The sequence below is a fragment of the Ciconia boyciana genome, chromosome 3 (genome assembly GCF_034638445.1).
Source record: "Ciconia boyciana chromosome 3, ASM3463844v1, whole genome shotgun sequence".
Taxonomy (NCBI): domain Eukaryota; kingdom Metazoa; phylum Chordata; class Aves; order Ciconiiformes; family Ciconiidae; genus Ciconia; species Ciconia boyciana.
The window spans coordinates 30,358,620-30,378,085 of record NC_132936.1 but is presented as its reverse complement, the minus strand read 5'-3'; the positions used below and the strand labels follow the sequence as shown (position 1 = coordinate 30,378,085).

The 19,466-nt window shown below is 35.5% G+C and overlaps 1 protein-coding gene across 1 annotated transcript in view; it reads left to right on the top strand.

Annotated features, from left to right (window-relative positions):
* Positions 1–19,466, top strand: part of EYS (eyes shut homolog) — a 944,771-nt gene that overhangs the window by 763,344 nt on the left and 161,961 nt on the right. The window contains 1 exon segment of the mRNA XM_072855247.1: positions 9,815–9,968. Coding sequence (XP_072711348.1) covers positions 9,815–9,968 — 154 coding nt within the window.

The following is a 19,466-nucleotide window of genomic DNA, read 5'->3' as shown; positions in this document are numbered from 1 at the left end:
TGAGAAAAAAATATTTTTAAACTGCTGACCAAAGTGATTCTATGGCTTTTCAGTCTTCTAGCTCTGCAGGAGTAGCAGGTGTACATTTGGAGCAAAGTCTTTTATTTTAAAAGTAAAGAAAAATAATATCGGGAAGAAATGTAGAACTTTGAGAATTTTGTTGCACAAGTGTGTGTTTCATAAATCCAAGCTAGTACCACTATTTAACCAGTTTAATATTATCATATTAAAAGCATTCATTGTGTTTTTAGAGGGAAAAGTAACACATAATGTACACTTCATAATTTATAATTATTTCTTTATCAATACAATGAAAGGCTCCAAGGAAATTCTGAGGAAGTGGCAGTGGTTGGAGGGCTTCAGTTCCTGCTTACCACGTTCCCATAAGTTCTCCCACAGATTTCCTTGGAAATTGCTCTTTTGAGTAAAAGTATTTTTTAAAATGAAAGTGGTTTTGATGTTATAATTTCCTTTGCTTAGTGAACCACAGAATTTTAAGTATTCTAGGATAAAAAACTTTGAAGCTGCATCGGAAGGGTTTGCATGGAATGCTCCCACCATAGTTATTCTAGAAGGGTTTTTTTTTCTGTATGCCAACCTTAGTTTTACCTTCTTTATACAGTTCCAGAGCATGTAAATTGTGTTTAGCCTATGTAAATATTTTTCCTAGCCTTTACTCAATTTATTGTTCTTTACTTCCATTCTAAACTTCTCCAATAACATATATTACTGTAAAAAAATTGTTTATGACTCTGTATGGAAATATAATTTCATATCAGTGGTGGATGGAATGATTTGCACAAGTTTTCATCGGGTGGTAAAAATGTTTTGTCATCCTTTTATTAGAAATTATATAAATAGTAGATGTACAGCAGAAGGAGAAGCAAGAAAACAGGCTTCCTAGCAGGCCCTTATCTCTTGATAAGGGTGTGAGTGATTTTGGTGAGTGACTTTGATCTTAAGATTTTGTGATGAATGCTTTAAAATCAAGTTTTCAAACATAATGTTCCATTTTGCTAGAACTTACACCTAAGAAACTGCTGACATTCCCAAGAATATTTCAGCTCCAATAGTTAAGTTAAAAATTGAAAGGTACATTTTCATAATATACAGAAATTATATGAGCAAATTTGTCATTTGTATATTAGCAACGATGCCATTTTCACTTATTTTCCCACATATCTTTGCAAAGAGATTCACTTTTCAGACAAGAAAATGTCTACACAGGTGTATAAATTTGATTCTCTGATGTGGGTAGAACAATTACCTGTGAAGCTAAAGACTAAAAAAATTCCAAAGAGAAAACATATTTACGTCTTAACTTCTTTTTACTGGCCCCCCAAATATTCATACTTAGTGCGTATACTTGTCTTGTTTGTTGAACTCCTTCAAGCTGCCTAGTGGGGTTGGGTTTATACAATGATTCTTACCAAAATCCGCAGATTTGTACTTCCCTCTGTCTGAATCCCTGACTCATCTAGGAAAATACACATGGCAGATAAGGCTGGCCATCTCACAGCAGGTTCTGCTTGTGAAAGAAAGCTACATCTTAAGAACAATAACATGTAACAGACCATGAGTGGTAGCAGAACAGAAGTAAAATCAGTATTTAAGATGAAAAATTAAACTTTCTATACTGTCTGAACAAGCCTTTGAATTTCTGTGGCCCTTCAGTAAAGAAGACTGTAATAAGGAAAGGGAAATGAATGTGTGCCATAAGATTCAGGTGGTGAAAAATGAGTACACTTTCTTTTGTTATGGAGTGTAGATTTATAAATTCCTTTTCAATCCTTTTTGAAAAGACCAGGAATATGTCACAGAAATACATATTCTTTATGGATTTAGAGGGGATAGCTGACTTGTTACCTGGTGGTAGTTAATAGTAGTTCTAAAGATTGTGCAATTCTCAGTGAACATCTATGTTTCTGTAAATGCTGTTCATTGAAGTGTATATCTAGATCTTTGGTGGAGAAAAAAAAGATTTAGTTTTTTTCAATACAGCTAAAAAGCATTTGTTTGTTCTGATTACAAAAGAGACCCAGAAGTATAAATCAGCTGACAAAAGGATATAAATGGAAAATATGATGTTTCTTAACTACAGGAATGTCTACAAATTTGAAGGGTATTAGCTTTTTCTTTATAGGAATTACAGAAACAGTAGAATAACTGATAGTTTAAATACTACCACTGAATTCCTCTGCAGCATATATGTCTAACAGAATCTAAACTATTCCAGATTTTTAAAATTCAGTTTTCTTATTAAAGGATATATATGGAACTAAAGTTCTTAATTTTCCTGGATGTGAGAAATAAGGGCTTACTAGAAACATTACATGCCCTTCACTTGTTTACACCCTCTTCTACTCTGTCTCTTTTTCAGCTGAGTACTTCTCAGGTTCCTTCACATTAGGGGAGATTCATCTTATCTGAATGTAGACTTCTGAAATTACACAAATTAATTCTTCCCTCAAAAAATCTGCAACTGCTGGCAATAGAAATTCCATAGACCAATTACCTAAAGCATAGAAATCTGATGAAAGATGTTTAAAGCTGTTAGGTTAGTCCTGCCTGAGAGTTTTGATCTTCACCCGCTTTAATTTGTAATGTGATATACTTCCAGGTATATCATAACCATGAAGTTAAATCACAGAAAACAAAAAAAGAGTAATTTTCAGCTTGTAAAATAATTAAACCATTCAAAAACAATGCATATATAAATTATAAATGTTTAATGTTCACTATCATAGGATAATTATTACTTCAATTTTTACTTAAATTAATTTGATCCCAATTGCATAGAATTATTACTCTTCAATTTTATCTTGAATTTATGTTTGTCTTTAATCTGAATTTTCATATTTCCCTGCACAGAAGTCCTCCGTGTTCTTATTTAAGAGACTCTAGGTTTTGGCACATGCAGAGATTCTTTTTTCCTTAAGTTTTTACGGATTCTAGTTCCTCTTACATGTTTTGACACGGTATGTGTGTGCCTTAAGAAAATTCTTCGAGGGTTTCCATTTTCTGAGGAAAGAGTATATAATTCCATTTCCCAGTGACATACCTTCTTCTTGACTTCCATAGAAATATGAAGAAATGTTTGCATTCCAGTTTCACTTTCCAGATTCTTGCAACAAAAATTAAAGTAAAAATGATTGGCTGGAATTTCAGACAGACGAAATATTGTGTCTGATTTTGATTATCTGACTTGAATTATTAGTCTCATGATAGAAGGTATTTTCTTTTCTAGATAATGTACTCATTGCATCTAACCTAATAGCTGTTCAGCTATCATTTCATACTTTCTGTGGAAAATTGTTAATACGGTATTTTTGAGGTGTTTACAGAGATTTTGTTATAGCAGTATTTGAGCACTTCACGTTCTTTAGAATGTTCATCTTTGCACTTTCTGGAAAGATAGAGTGGTATTAGCGGAGAACCATGCATTTGTTTTCTTTCCAGTTATCCATATCTGAGACCTTCATGGACTGTGTCACAGCTCCCTTCATGTTCCTTCATGCACCCAGAGAGAGGGAAGAAGGGAGGGTCAGGATGCAGTGGTATGAGTTCAGTTCTCACCCTGACACTGAGCTGAGACAGCTCCAGGAACTTGGGATAATTTTTACATGATTTCTAGCAGTCGTTTTACTTGCTTTTTCTTCATTGGTTCCCAGTAACACATCATACTGCATTCCCATTCCCCTTGTTATCCCTAAAATGGGGCTTTACCTGACTTGCAAGATTCCACTCTTTTAGTGACCAGTAGGTTTTCTTCTAAGGTTAGGTTTCTGCTAAGATAAAAAAAATAATAATTTGGATCTCTTCCTGGCTGTTGAACACAGACACAGCAAGTAGTGGAGGACTGCACATCTTGTAGAACTCTGATACTGTATTTAACATTAATTACATCTTTGCTTTACATTTCTACTTAGTATTCCTCAGGTTCTTTTCCCCTTTCTATAGCACCAGTTTCTTTTCCTTGTTTTTGCTCTTTCTTTTTCGTTCTGTGTCTTCCTGGTAATTAGATTCCTTTTCAAATAATACAAATGTTAGCTATGATTGTCCATATCAATATCCTTATTCAGTTTTACATGAATGTAAAATACAATATTATATACATTCATAAAATAAAAATCTCTCCAGTGTTTTGTGAATGAATACTATGTGCATATAAAGATTATCCAGGATTTTGTAATTTATTATTTCCGTATGCAGGCACCAAGCTCTTCTGTAGTTCTGTCAGATAAACATAATATCCTTCATAAGTTCATACGCTCCCTCTGTTCTTCCTTCATCCCTGTTTTTTGCTCCTTGCTCTTTCGTCTTCCCTTCTAACAACTTCAAAAGAGAAGCTGCTGTTGTCAGCTGTGCTCATTTTAATAGTAGTACAACTCATGCTTCTGCTGCTGCTTTTCTGAAGCTTTGCTACCATCAAACAGCTGAGAAATGAACTGTCAGCAGAAAGTCATCTTGAGGCTAGTGCACTCACTAGGTACAAGAACTAGAGAATTATAAAAAAGAGTTAATGTTCCTGACATTTTCATATTCTGTTAATATACTGTTGTTAGCAATAGCTCCATAATTAAGGTTGCATTAAGTTTCACACATTCATAAAGCAAAAATCCTCTGTCTTTGTCAAAAGCATTTTTAAAAATAGGAAGAAAATCACAGTGATCTGCTTGTTTCAGGTGTTTTTCACTAGAAAATAATTACACGTTTTGATTTTTTTTTTAAATTAGTCCACTTTCAGATCATTCATTTTACAAACACACCTGATTTTACCAGGTGGTGATGAGCTTACATCTATTTTTCTGGCAGATGATTAGTAAACAATTTAATTACAGTAAAAATTATCATTTTTAATAGATTATAAACCATCATCTGTTTTAATGCAAAGATAAATGTACTTACCTTCTTAATAATGATGTTTTCCCTAGTTATTTTCAGTATGTATTTAAGATGCATACGAATGGTAACAGTTGATGGACTAAAAATGTCCGGACTTTTTGCAGTTACTTTATCTTTAAATTATTGGCAGAATGTGAGGAGATTTCTCTTTAAATATGTCAGGAGAAAAAGTTCGAAAATATACACAATTATTAAGTTTATGCCAATAAAGATTAGCCATCATTTGAGAAATATTTCTTTGTTGAATACAGTATGAATTCTTACAATTTTTTATTCTATACCTTATTGATTTTACTTGTTTGCATGATTTAATTTCATCAACATGTCAAAGCAAATTGTGATATTTAGCCACAAAGAAAAATAAATTGCAAGTGGTCATAAAAAACTGATACAGTTATAAAGTTTTACTTCATCATTTTTACTTTTAACAGAGTCAGCATAATGCTGTTCAGAATCCCTTCAAGGAGAGATTGTTTAACTTCTACTATATATGGTACTCTATAACTTCTGACAATTGGATTTCAGATATCACAACCCATATTTATAGCATTCCTTAAGGACACCAGCTCCTTTTTCATAAGTTGTACTCATAAATTATTTTCCTGTGCTCTCAGAAGCTCTGTTCCCCAGATCTACCCATATTCTACTTACCCTCCTAAAACTAAAGATGGCCCTTTCAGCCAATTCAGTCATAGTCTATGTGTCTGTTATTTCAGCTGGCATTCTCAAGCAAAACATTTCACAGTATCCTTCCTCTGTCTCAAAATGTTTTTTGCCTAATAAAGCTTCGTGCCACAGCTTAATGGGAATTTAAATGTCTTCTTTAGATAGGCAGCCATTTGAGCCCAGTGGCCACTTGCTTGCCATCATACTGATGTGCAAAAATAGCCTTCCAGCTTGCAGTTTCCTGTGAAAGAATGATTGCTGAGATCTGGTTTCTTTGACCTGATCCCCTCACATAATCTCTACTAAGGTCAAGAAAAGTTACCCCTAATATCCAACAGGATTTTTTACTCAGATGGTTCCTGATCTCTGCCTGTTCCCAGAACCTGTCTATTTTGCTTAAGACTCAGGCTTTTCCTATGAAGGCAACTTCCCACCATATACCCTAGGTAGCATATGCTCTTCTACATTGCCAGAACAAAATTCTTCAGAGGGACACTCTGCCTCCTCATGTTCACTGTAGAAAGATTTAAAGGACTGTCCTTTCAAAGGATCTCATACCACCTAGCAGATAATATGAAGAATGCTATTAGTCACCTCTAAGTGTGACTTATAAGCACTCCCTAGACTAAAGTCCAAGCAGTAATGCTCGCTGAGGTTTCAAGGAGTAATGCTACCTTTGGAGGAGCTGTCCCAGATTTTTTACTTTACTAGTACTAATGAAGACCTTCTTCCAAGTTTTCGCTAGTGGGCAATGTGAATGGACAGACAGAGTCACTGAGAGAAGAGAAATAATCTATTCATCTGTAACTTCCCTTCTTCAAGACATGGTGTCAGTATGTACATTCACAACCCTCCCCCACTTCATTCTCTCTGAATTCAATGTAACGTACAGATTTACTTATTGATGGAAATTGGAAATGCCTGGAACAGCATGTGCGTGGAGGGGAGAAGAAGATAAAGGAACAAATGATGCAAGATGTGCATAAATCAATTATGCTAGGGTTAAAAAGCAGTGACTTTTTTAACAGTGATAGTGCAATACATTTTGAAAGAGAATTATCAAACTGTTGTAGAAGGAAATAATAAAAGCCAAAAGCATAAAATGCAGTCAAATTAAAGTAGCTTTGGAGTTAATTAGGTATTCAGAATACAAAATATGTCTAAGCATAAAGGATTTTCAGTAGGTCATCAGGATTTGTAACAAACTGAAGAAAACTTGTGTTGACTAGAAAGCTACTCTCGAGGGGGGATTTTATGTTGTGAACTGTTTCTGCGATAAACTATACAAAAGCAAATGATCAGGAAGTTGCTGATCATCTGTTGCTTCTCTCTATTTGCTAAAATATATTATCTTCTTCTTTCTGTTTTGTCCTCCAAATTAAAGTCGAGCATTTTCTCTTTACAAATTAGTAGGTTTTCCAGCAAGGATCTGTCCCAAGTACACCCACATTCTTTATACCTTTCTAAATAAAAATGTTAAGGGATGTTCTAAGCTGTCGCCACCTCCAGCAGCTCCAGGCCTGGGACTCCCTCCTGCCCAGCTGCTGGAACCCAGCCCAGAGACACAGGGGTCTCCATCCAGGCTGATGGACATGGCTGCTGCTTTCCCATTTGCAGGTTAAACTATGCGAAGTTAAGCATGTATCCCAGAGACACACAGACGTGCACACATGCAGGTACACACAGAACATGACACAGCTGGCTACACAGGCTGCCACAGGCAAGGCACTGCCTTAAACAGCACCTGCCTAGAGGACCCACATAAAACATGACTGTAGAAAGCCAAGTCCTCTCTTCCTCTCTGGCTGGTAGAGATGGAAGTTTGCTAGTGAAGGCACACACATGACACACTAGATTCACAAGCACATGCACATTCGTGGATCCCCCAAGTACCAGCATGCCCCCCCCTTGTGTCCATCCGATACCCCTGCCCAGATCCCAGGCTTTCTTACCTACTCCACGGGTCTCCTACTTGCCGGCGCATGGACAGACCCATGCACTCACACACCTGTCCCCCAGGCACTCCACACTTGGGGGTCCCCCAGATACCAGCATGGACCCTCTACCTATCTGATAACCATGCCTGGACCAGGGGCCTCCTACCTGCGGGTAGTACACCTTGAAGTTTGCTAGTGAATGGACTCACCTACACTGAGAAGCTGGCACGAGGCACACAGGCTGGGACCCGTGGTCCCACTCCAGTCACTGGCACTGAGTCCCTTGCTCACTTCACTCACACCAGTCACTCCCAGTGACTGGCAGCTGAGACCCTCACCCACACCAGTAGCTGGTACTGAGACCCTCACTGTGGTGCAGTTGCTGGCACCACAGGGCCAGGGGTGCCTACACACTTGGTCTGACTCCAGTAGCTGGCACCAAACCCACTCACACTGGTCCCCCCATAGCTGGCACTTAGTCCTTGCAGCACTCTAACATGGGATAGAGAGTGAGATTACACAGAGAGATAGTTAATAAAGGATTTAATAAGAAGACAGCACAGACTGTGGTGATCAGGCATAGGGCTCAGTCAGACAAGTGTGCTGACCAGCCCTGTTTTATATGCAACCCTCCCCTTTTATACCCCTTCAGGTCTGGTCCTCCTTTTTTCCTCCCCAGTTCCCTGTTTGTACACATTGCCTCATTGGTTTGCATAGTTCCACCAACACAACCCTCCCCTAGTATCCCAGACCCCCAGGTTTGCACTCTTCTCAGTTGCAAAGTCCAGGTTGGCATTCTTTGAAGTGATACCTGAAGTTTCTTGATAGCCCATCCATTGGCGTGACTGACAAGATTGGTTTCTTGTCATTGTTTCTGGTACTTTTTGTCACATCTGTGTTTTGCTTACTGCCTTCCCCTTTTCCTTATCATCCCATTTTGACATGGTCCTCAGTCAGATAATCTTACTGAAAAAAGCATTTCCATACTCTGCATGCCCATACCAGTAAGTGTAACTGACCAGGTTTGGTTCTTGTTACTATGCCCATTTGTTGGTCAGGTTTGTGCCTCTGCATGTTTTGGTTTCCCCCTTTTCCTTATCATCCCATTTGACAAGGTTGTTGATCAGATAACCTTAAGGAAGGCAATGCTCTCTCCTACCGCATACCCTCATAAAAGGTTTATTTGTATGGTGTATGTGTTGTGTGTTTTTTCTCAACTCAGCTACAGACAACGGATAGAAGATGTGCTCCAGACAAACCGGAGAATTAGATACAGATATGATTCTGGAACTCAAGCTTCCAGGTTTCTAAACATTATGATCTGGAAATTAGGAAGCACATAGTAATCTTATGCTCAAATACTGCTGAACAACTATATGTAGTAAATTCAATTTCATGACCTAGCTATAGAGTCTTTTTTACTTCAGTTAAATATAGTAAAATATAGTGCAAAAAAAAGATTAACAGTTTGTCTTAAAGGGGAATAAAAATCCTAAACAGGAACTGTGTCTTACCTTCTATGAGAATTAAATACGGTTAAATTCAAAGGGTAAATTCATAAAAAAATGCCCATCCAAAATAATTTGCAATTGTAGGTGTCGGTTCTTTTTTGAGTAGACAAACCATGTGCCATCCATCATTTAAATAGAAATATTTTGCTGTCATATTTACAATATGCTACTTAGTGGAAGTGAACAAAGATTAAAAGATTTTTTTTAAATATCTTTTTATTCTTAGTTTGAACTGTGCAAGTTACACAGTATGCCTGAAGTTTTGTAGATAACAATTATTCTTCTCATCAAGTCTGAAATGTATCATTAATTGGGAAAGGTGAATTGTTCTTAATCTTTACAGAGATTATAAGAAAGAGGAGATGTTCTCGTATAATTTTTGTTTTCTATAATATGGTTGAAAAGCTGAATTATATAGTAAATCATGATATTATAGTATTTTTGTGATTTGTTTTTTTTAATCATCATCTTTGTCACGTTAATGATACTGCTGGATATAGAGAAAAGTTCACCTTCAATTAATGTAAAGATCTTCACAGGGTTTATGCAACTACACTGTTATAAAAATAAATTTTGTCTTTCGGTTATTTTCTTTTACTTTGACCTGTTATCAGCTGTTGATACAGAGTTTAATTTTATTCTCACAGTCACGCAAGCAGAGTCATGTATATGGATAGAAAAGTCCTCAATGTCACATAGGCATTATGACTGGTGATGGCGTTCCAGTAGTGTGGAATATTTTTGGAAGGTCCTACACTTTCAGAAGTATGACTGTCTCCATTTTTGTTTTCAAAGCTAGTGAAAGGAATTTTGGAGAACAGTTTCTTCACTTGTATCTTGTGGAGGGAAGACCAACAGTCCGATTCAGCTGTGGAGACTCTCAGAACATTCTGACTGTATCTGTCAATCAATCCATTAGCAAGGGTATACCCATCCCTATCACAATAAGGTAAGAACTCACCACTGTGTTACACTAAAGAGTTTTAGTCATATATTGAGTTTAGTTGTATATAATAAAGTGTGCCTTCACTTTTTTTTGACAATAAAAAGACAAGTCATACTGGAAAGCAAAATTGTATGCATATTTAGAAACCTTTTTCATAAGGTAGTGTCCTTGATTGAAAATACATTTTAGTTCACACAGATCAGCTCAGTCCTTTGGAGAACTTATGAATCATTCAACCTCCAGACACCTTTACAGACACAGATGAAGTCAGTTTGAGAACTGGAACAATTTAAACATAACATTGGAGGGTACAAATGGGTATCTCATAATTTATGCTTATTAATTTACACATTGAATAAATTAGATTTGTCATCAGAATTCTAGTGCTAAATATAGGACTAATTTATTGTTTAATTTTAAGATTAAAAATTAAAAATGGGCATGCTAACAACATCTTGCAATGCAGTAAGCTGTCATATCTACATATGCAACTGTACTGTCACAGTATACAATGGGGGCTGACCAGTACTGTAATTTTTCATCTAGTACACACAATGGTTAATGGTTAATGGTTCACAGAATGGTTAATTTATAATTTTGGAAAAGGTATTGATATCATGCCTTGGTAATGGATTAACTCCTTTCCACTCATGGAATTTCATATGTGCAAGTTAGGAAAAAGGTAAGAATGAAATAATATAGATGTTGTGTTATATTTATATTAGTAACATTAAAATAATGGTAAAGTATTTAATGTTTACTTTAAAATGTTTTAGAAATAATTCTGATGGCAATACAAAATTTCAAGTTACCATGATTAAGATATTATTTTATTTATTACATAGTTAAAGTATCAAAGCTAATTGCTGCACCTGAACTGTAAGCATTTGTGATGTGAGGAACTTATTGCACAAGTTATTAAATTAAAGGTAATTTTAGGTAAGACCATTTTTGCTGTTAGAGGATGGTATATGAAGGAGACTGCAAAAGTTACCCTGAAACATGCACATCAGAGTTCCCAAAATTACCTTATTACCAAAAAAAGGAAAATAAAAGCATCATCTGAAGATTTTTGTACTTGCCTTCTGAACTGTTTGTGTATGAGGTAATTGTTGCAAAATTCTAAAATGCTGCTTATGCCAGAAGGTTTGATGATCTCAGTATATAGAGTAGATTGGTATGGGGAGAAGAGACTGTTTAGGCTTTTTTTGGTTAGATTTTATGCTCACCCCATAAGCTTTACCATATTCTTTTAGAAACAAACTTGTTAGAATATAAATATAAAACCTCTTTTCAATATATGGAAGGATGAAATAATCTACCATTTAAGAAACTGTTTCATTTCCATCTTACATTTCTTCTCAGCCACAGGTCTGTACGTTACTCTTATGCTCCATTTAAAACAGTTTTTTTTCCTTTTATTCTATATTAGTATTAATGCCTAGTATTAATGAAGCAAAGTCACATAGCATACATTCAAGTCTAATTACTTGTATAGCTGACAGTGTATTAATCTATTTTAGGATTTTTGTACAAATTGTAAATGTATGTAAAATTTACAAAGAAAATTCTATCCCTTCCTCTCCCTAGGAGCCAGGAGATAAAGATTTTTTCTCTTAGAAGATACTTGATAGAAGTATACAACTCCATACTAACAAACAATTCTTAAGTTTGTTTTTGAATCTCAGAGACTACTTGTGTGAGACATTGGTCAGCTAATTGTCTCCACTGTACTAGCTGTGGTAGCATTGTCTCTGCTTCATAAGATTAAGACATTAAAATGCTGTACAGTTTTCAAAGCCTAATAATATCTTAGCAACAAATGCAGCTAAATGGCATTGAAAAGATTGATTCTAGTTATAGAGGTCAAGTTCACACTGAAAAATAAATTTACTTCCCTCTTTTTTACCTTAAAATTAACACCTGTATATTTATGGCTTCACTCTCCATGTTGTTACACTAAAAAGTAATGTCAGTCCAATTTACACATTACCTTTGTTTACTGGAATTTATACTGCTATCTTTAAAACAGTGGCATACTAAATAACTTGCAAGGTGTGATTGTAGACTGTGACTGTGGGGATTTACATGCATCTGAGTTTATGGGCTTGGCCTTCAAAATGACTAGTGATTATTCTTGTGAGTCCTTCTAAAATGTAGAGAGAGCAGTATATCCTTCACCAAGCAGCAATAAAATTGTAATCCTTCAGCAATCATCCTTAACCTCTGCCAAAGAAAAAAGCAAACTTGACAAGGCATTTGTGGCCCCCCCCAGGATCTTGTATCATAGGCTATAAAATATGAATCCATGACAAAACTGTTGATTTATGTTCTGTTAGTGGCTGTTGAAGATAGATAACTCTGTCTGTATGTTTTACCTGCAAAATTAATGAGGTTTTTCCCCTGTAATGCAGGAAAAGAGACAAAGACTGAAATAAATAACTACTTTTGTTAGTGTTTGAAAACACTCCAGTTGGGAGACAGTATTTCTGTTAAATTTTACTTTGAATAAGGCTATAAGGTCATATTTGACAGATATTCCAGTTCTGGATGCAACTATGGCTCCAGTGGATAAACAGCATAATTAATGCAACCAGTAACATCTATAGAAGCAGATTTTAATCTTAAACTTTTTCTTTCTAAATCCACCATATACAGAAAGGTAAGAGATCCCCATAGTTTACTGCTATTACTTTCTCTTAACTATATGATTAGTTTCCTTAGATATGGCCATTTCTTTCAAACCTGATGAAGATTAAATGAGTTTTAAATGTTCTGTCATTGTCTTTACGGTCCTTGTGAAACAACAGCTTTATAGAAAAAAACAGTAAAACTCTAATTGCTTACTTTTTTGCCTTGCCTAAAGAAACTAGAGACCTGTTTCAATCCAGTTTTATTCATTGTTTCCATTTCTATTTATTTTAGAATTATTTGGTTGCTGGTTTTGAAAATGTGCATTTGTTTGGGTTTAATTTTTTGTTATTTCATAATTGAGATTATATTGATCTTTTCAGTTAAAGCTTTGAGCACATACTTGAGATGTAGTTTAGATTGCTTTTATGGATTTGTTCTTTAAAATTATTCAAAGAACATTAGTTCAAACACATTTCATTCCATTTGTGGGTTCTGAAATGCGTTTGCCTGATGCAAAATTTGCTGTATGTTATTTGTGGTTAAAGTGATGTGACTGTCACTGGGGCCAGATGGTATTTCTTCAGTTCAGTGACTGAAGGAAAGTAACTTTAACAAGCAAGAGATTGAGATAATAAAGTTACCAGGATTTTGATTTTTCTAGGTAGTGGGAAGGATTTTAGTTTTTAGAGTAGGAATACTGGGGTTTTTTAGACATCTTACACTATTCTTCTCTAAATGATAATTTTTAAAATTATATTTCCTTAAAAAGTTTAGATTGTCTGTTCTAGACAGTGATGGGGGACACCAGATTCTTTTCTGTTTGGAAGATTCTAGGCAAGCATTAATTAAAATCTTGTATGTATAGGATAGTGTCACTCTTTTCCATCTTACTTACCTGCAGAATTGTCAGAATTTTGCTCTGGAATTTAATGAACATAGTGCCCATCCCCACAGAGCTTTATCATTGTATTATGTACATTAATATTTCATGTATCCTCCAAGTGAACATATTGAATGTAGTTGTTTCCAGTTTTCTGTCACACTTTAATTAGTGGTATGGATGTAAGCATTTACTCATGGCTGAGAAGGACACCTTTAGCTGTCCATAAAAGCATTTATTTATTAAATAAATTATTCAGTTAATGTTGTTTGACTAACTCTAGCCTAGACCATGCAGTTGTACAGAAGCTGCTGAAGTTTATTATTTGGTCTTCATGCTTCAAAAGCAGATCGCATGTTCTGAAGTGTGAAAGTCCTAAACATGTTTTTGTACCTCCACATGGAAACTTTGGCAAGACGTAATGTACTGAGTGCAAACTACATTACTATATTATCAGTGTCCATGTTTTTACCTACACTTCCACTTCCTCCTTTTCCATAGAAGAGACAGTTGTTTGAACTGATCTTACAAAATTTTTTATTGCATGTGCATTCCGTGAATGTTTTTAAAAAGAATATGTAAATCAGCATCCATACAATCTGTTGACTCATTCTGAGTCCAGAATTGGACTTTTATTTCATAATTCCAGAGATATGTATGTTTTCATATTAGTGCATACTTTTAAGTCATCGTTTTATTAGTATTTACAGGTGCCAGGTGCTCTGCATAGTATTCAAGTATTACAGAAAATTACATTAAATCAGTAAAACAAAAAATTACTAATTTTGTGATGTTTTGGAGTTGTTTCCAACATCACCAGTTACCTAGGAATACAGGAATTTTTTATTTGACTAATTGGAAACATCTGAGCCGCTCTTTGTAAACATCAGTGGCTTTGTATCTGAATAGGTATATAATGTAGCCTATATTCGTGATATGTGGAAGATACTTTGCTGTCTTCAAATACTCCTAAGCTTCATACTTGCAATACTGAGTTCCAACATAATCAATTATGTGATGACTGAGAAATGGAAAGGTGTTTTGGTAGATAACTTGAGCCAACTTGATGCAATATCACCATCATCTTATCACACCTCCCCTTTTCAAAATTCTTTGAAGGTTAACAGTGAAAGCAGTCTGGGAGAGATTTAAGAATTGTTATTCTATCATATGAATTTATAAATTGATAAAGAAAATACATTTAGATGTGGTTTTGAAATGCAATAACTTACATACTGTATATTTTAATTTTGAGTTTTAAATCAGCACATACATGAATCATACCTATGTGGATGTTGTGTTGCATAAAACTGGAAATGCTGTAGGACATCAAGTAGATTTAATAAATTTTTAATTGAGTTGGGAATTACTTTTAGAAGGACTGTATATACAACTATACATATTTATATTTACTGCATTTTCTACAGAAATTGCAAATCATGATAACTCAGCATAAGTCTTAGTGGGACAAAACCTAAAAATGGCTTTCATAGAGATGATTTTCCACTGAAATTATCTGCAGTTGATGATGGTTTATCAGGCCTTGTAAAAACAGTAGTGGACTCAGTTCAGTTTGTAACTTATATAGATTTCATAAAATCAGCATCACATCTGCCACTATAAGATAGGAAGGTTTTTGCAATGTATGCTTATATAATGTTTTCTCTGAAAACCTTAATCCCAGTTCCATCAATCCAGCTGTTACAATTTTACATAGGTAAATCACATCTGTTACTCAGTCTCAAAAATAGTCCCATAATACATGCATTACATCAAACTAATGCATATAAATTCTTATATATGCAATTAAAATTGACCATTTGATGGAACATTAGAATCAACCAGTTAAATTATTCTGTGTGGCTTGCTAGCTGAAATAACTCAAATAAGAGAATGGATTCTCATAAAAAGTATAGAAAAGATTACTTTTTGTTTTCATTTCAATTTCAGACTTTGTGTTTGAACAGAACATTCAGTGTGGTTAGAAACATATGTCACTTTCTGAAACAATTTTTTTGCTTTCATTCAGCAACAGTATTCCATATTTCATCAGTGATCTGTCAAAGGCAACAAACTAACTGCTATGGCTATTCCAGTTCATTAGCTACTGACCTGAAGAGCAGATGTTTGAATTCCTGTACCCTTCATGCTCTGGCTTAGAGTAGGTCTTCTTAAATTAACTGACCTTACAGGAATATCTCAAGAACACAGAAACACAAAATCACTTGATTGTTTACGTTGGAAGGGACCTCTTGAAATAATCCTGTCCAACACTCCTGCTCAAGCAGGGTCACATAGAGCATGTAGGACCATGTTTGGTCAGGTTTTGAGTATCTGAAAGAGGCTCCAGTCCTTTACTCATCTTTTGGCCTTTTGCTGGACTCTCTCCTCTAAGTCCATATCTTTCTTGTACTGGGGAGCCCAGAACTGAATACATGACTCCAGATGTGGTCTCACCAGTACAGAAGAGAGGGGGAAAATTACCTCCTTTGACCTGAAGGACAGTCTTGCCAGTAAAGACCAAGGTAAAGAAGGCACTGAGTATCTCAGCCTTTTCCAGGTCCTTTGTCAGCAGATCTTCTTCCCCATTCAGCAGTGAGCCCACATTTTCCTAAATCTTCCTCTTGCTGCTGATGTTCTTGTAGAATCCTTTCCTGTTGCCCTGCAAGTCACTTGCCATAGTCAAGTGCAGGTCAGCCTTGGCTTTCCTAACCCTTTCCCTGCAAGATCAGACAGCAACTCTATACTCCTCTTGGATCACCTGCCCATGTTTCCATGCCTTATGCACTTCCTGTTTATGTCTGAGTTCAATTAGAAGCTCCTTGTTCACCCATGCAGGCCTCCTAGCTGCATTTGCTTGATTTCCTACTTGTTGGGATGGACCTTTCTTGAGCTTGTAGGAGGTGATACTTGATTATCAGCCAGGTCTGCTGGACCGCTCTTCTCTCCAGGGCCATATCTCATGGGTTTCTTCCAAGCAGATCCCTGAAGAGACCAAAGTCTGTTCTCCAACGTCCAGGGTTGTGTTCCTGTGTTTTGCTTTGCTCCCTCCTCTTAGGATACTGGATTCCACCATCTCATGGTCACTGCAGCCAAGGCTGCTTCTGACTTTCACGCCTCCAACCAGTTCTTCCTTGTTTGTAAGTATCAGGTCCAGCAGAGCACCTGCACTTATTGGCTCCTTGATCACCTGTGCCATGAGATTGTCCATGCACACTAGAAATCTCCCAGATGGCTTGAGCCCTGCTGTATTGTCCTTCCAGCAGATACTTGGGTTGTTAATAACTCTGATTCTAGTCCAAAAATTCTGCCAAAAACTTTTGCATCTCTGTCTTAATTATGTCATGACCAGATTGATTGCTTGATTCTATTATGAAAGAACTGTAGATCCCATTGGATTTGGTGATTTTTGTCTCCTTGACATGGGCAAAGCCTAGTAGAATACACATACTAAGTAGTATTTCTGTGGTAAATGCTTGCAGACTACTGCCTTATTAGTCCCATACAGTACCTACTGACTTAAGAATTCTCTTCTTTCACCTTCTTTTTTGTTATGCAGTTATCCACAACATAGATAATTTCCTGAGCTTTCTATGGCAGCTGTGTTAAGGGGAGGGTAGAAGTGCCATGTGCTTTGACCATGATTTCTTTTTCTTTTCCCTGGAACAATGTGATTTTTAAGAATGCAATTATGATTTTATTTTGATTTTTATAATTTATAGCTGGGTAGATTTATTCTCATATGAAAGGGAATTTCCATTATTAACTGATTTTGGATGTTTTATTCCAAAGTGGCTCACCACAGACCACCTCATAGTATATGCAGTCACAATACTTTCATCTTCCCATCCATAGTATGTCATTCTACTTTTGTCTCAGATAAAAGAGCTATATCACTATAGAAGTTATATCTGCTGTGTTTTCTTATTTGCAAGTTAGGGAGCTGCAGTAAACGTCATTTGAGTACCTGCAAAGATGTGTAGTGCAGAAGCTAAAACAGATGGAAAACAGTGCATTAAAGAAGGTTTAATCAATTCTGTTGTTAGGTATGAGTTTTTTTCAGTCTCTTTCAAATACATTCATATCAATATAAATTTTTAAATGTGAACTGTAGCAACAGTTCAGTAATACTGAGCAGCATAGCACAGCACTGTCAGCTGCCTTTCCTGAAGTGGCAGGCATCCAGACCTCTTCTCACAGTTGTGGTGATCAGCACCCTCCATCATACTGAACTGGACTCTTCAGTCACAGATGGAATACTATGACCTACCTGAAACCACAGAGGCAACTTAAGAAAGGCAAAGTATATTTACCGTATTTCAAAGACAAAGATATTGAAAATATATGAGACTGTTGATTACTTATGTTATTTAACAAAAAATTCTAATGAGTCATATTCACTCCATCTAACTTTACCTGCTTTCAAGCTAGGTATCTAGTCTAAATGAGTTTTTCTGTGTAACTATGTGGATTTATGGCAAAAAATGAAAAAATTCATACAGTACTCAGACTATTATTGCTCACTAGGCCTTTTTGCCATTCAACTAAAAGTTGGCAGCTTGTCTTTAGGTTACCTACTCCATTGAAATATAGAGGTCAGTGTTTAAATGGCAAACATTCTGAAAAGATAAAAGAATGGGCTTGCAAAACAAAATTTATTTCTTTCTCACAATCTTTTTCCCCATTGATAACCCCTTCTTTCTGATGCAATTACTGCAACTTCAAATCTACTTGAAAATTCAAGGTTCTGATGTTGTGAGCCTTAATGATAAAAAGAATACATTTTATAAGTGTCTTCAGTACCATGAAATATAAGAGTGCAAACAGGGACAAAGTTATTTGAATTTTAAACAAATTTCTCTTTCTTAAGTCCTGTTAGTATGGCACAGCTTCCAATCTCCTGTTGAACACGGAATTTGAAAAATTAGATTTTGTTGGTAATTTTATGTAATCAAATTTTATGTCAAATCTGGCATTCTGTTAAATTAAATTCTGTCTGGGGGCAAATGCTGACTTTTAACTCAAAAAGATGCTCTGAACTTGAGCTTGAAATTGACATAGTAAATTCTTGTCTGCCCTTCAGTGTCCTGAAAAAAGAGGGCATAATTTAACCTTTATTCCTCAAGGTATCATCCACCAGAATTTAAACTTTTTACTTGATAGAATAAGAGATGCTACAGATGACTGTATTCCCTATAAGAAACAAGGATAGCTCTTATTTTTACCTATATTATTACCTGTTTTAAGTACCATAGAATCATGGAATCATAGAATCTATGATTCTATATTATTATCTGTTTTAAGAATGTAGCATACTTCATTTGTATTACCAATGCTGCTAGAGGGTATTTATATTTATAAGCATGTTCAACTTAGCATAATGAAGCAAAATCAGGTAACACACAAAAATCACAGTAACTTTGGCAGTAGTTTATTTTGGATTGTGTTTACCTTTGTAGGATGAACTAACTCATCCTAAAAGAAGACTGGTAAATCCTGTCTCATATAGAGACTTTAGTGTAGCAACATATCATTTGAAAATCAGCACAAGAAATAAATTCTACCAATCTGTGGTTTTATTTGCACAAGTATAGTATCCTAGGAATAGATTTATTTATAGTGTACATACGTACATATTATATGTGAAGAAAGTCTGTTGTGAGCTCCTTTCTTCAAGCCTGTGACAACTGGTGACCTTTGAATTCAATAAAGTTGTTCCACTTTCTAGACAACATTTATATTGAAAATAGATATATATATTTTGTTTCTCATTTTGCAATGTTATTTTGCTTGCCTGCAGGCATAACTGTCTCATAACCATGTAAAATAATTAATCATTCACCACGAAGACTTGAAGATTTAACTTTTCACTAATGTACAAGAAATACAAAGAAATGTTTTATGATGGTGAGCAAAAAAGGAATACTTCTGAAGCCACTTCTGTCTTGTCAGTGGTCATTTGGACATGAGTCAAGCTTTATATTTTG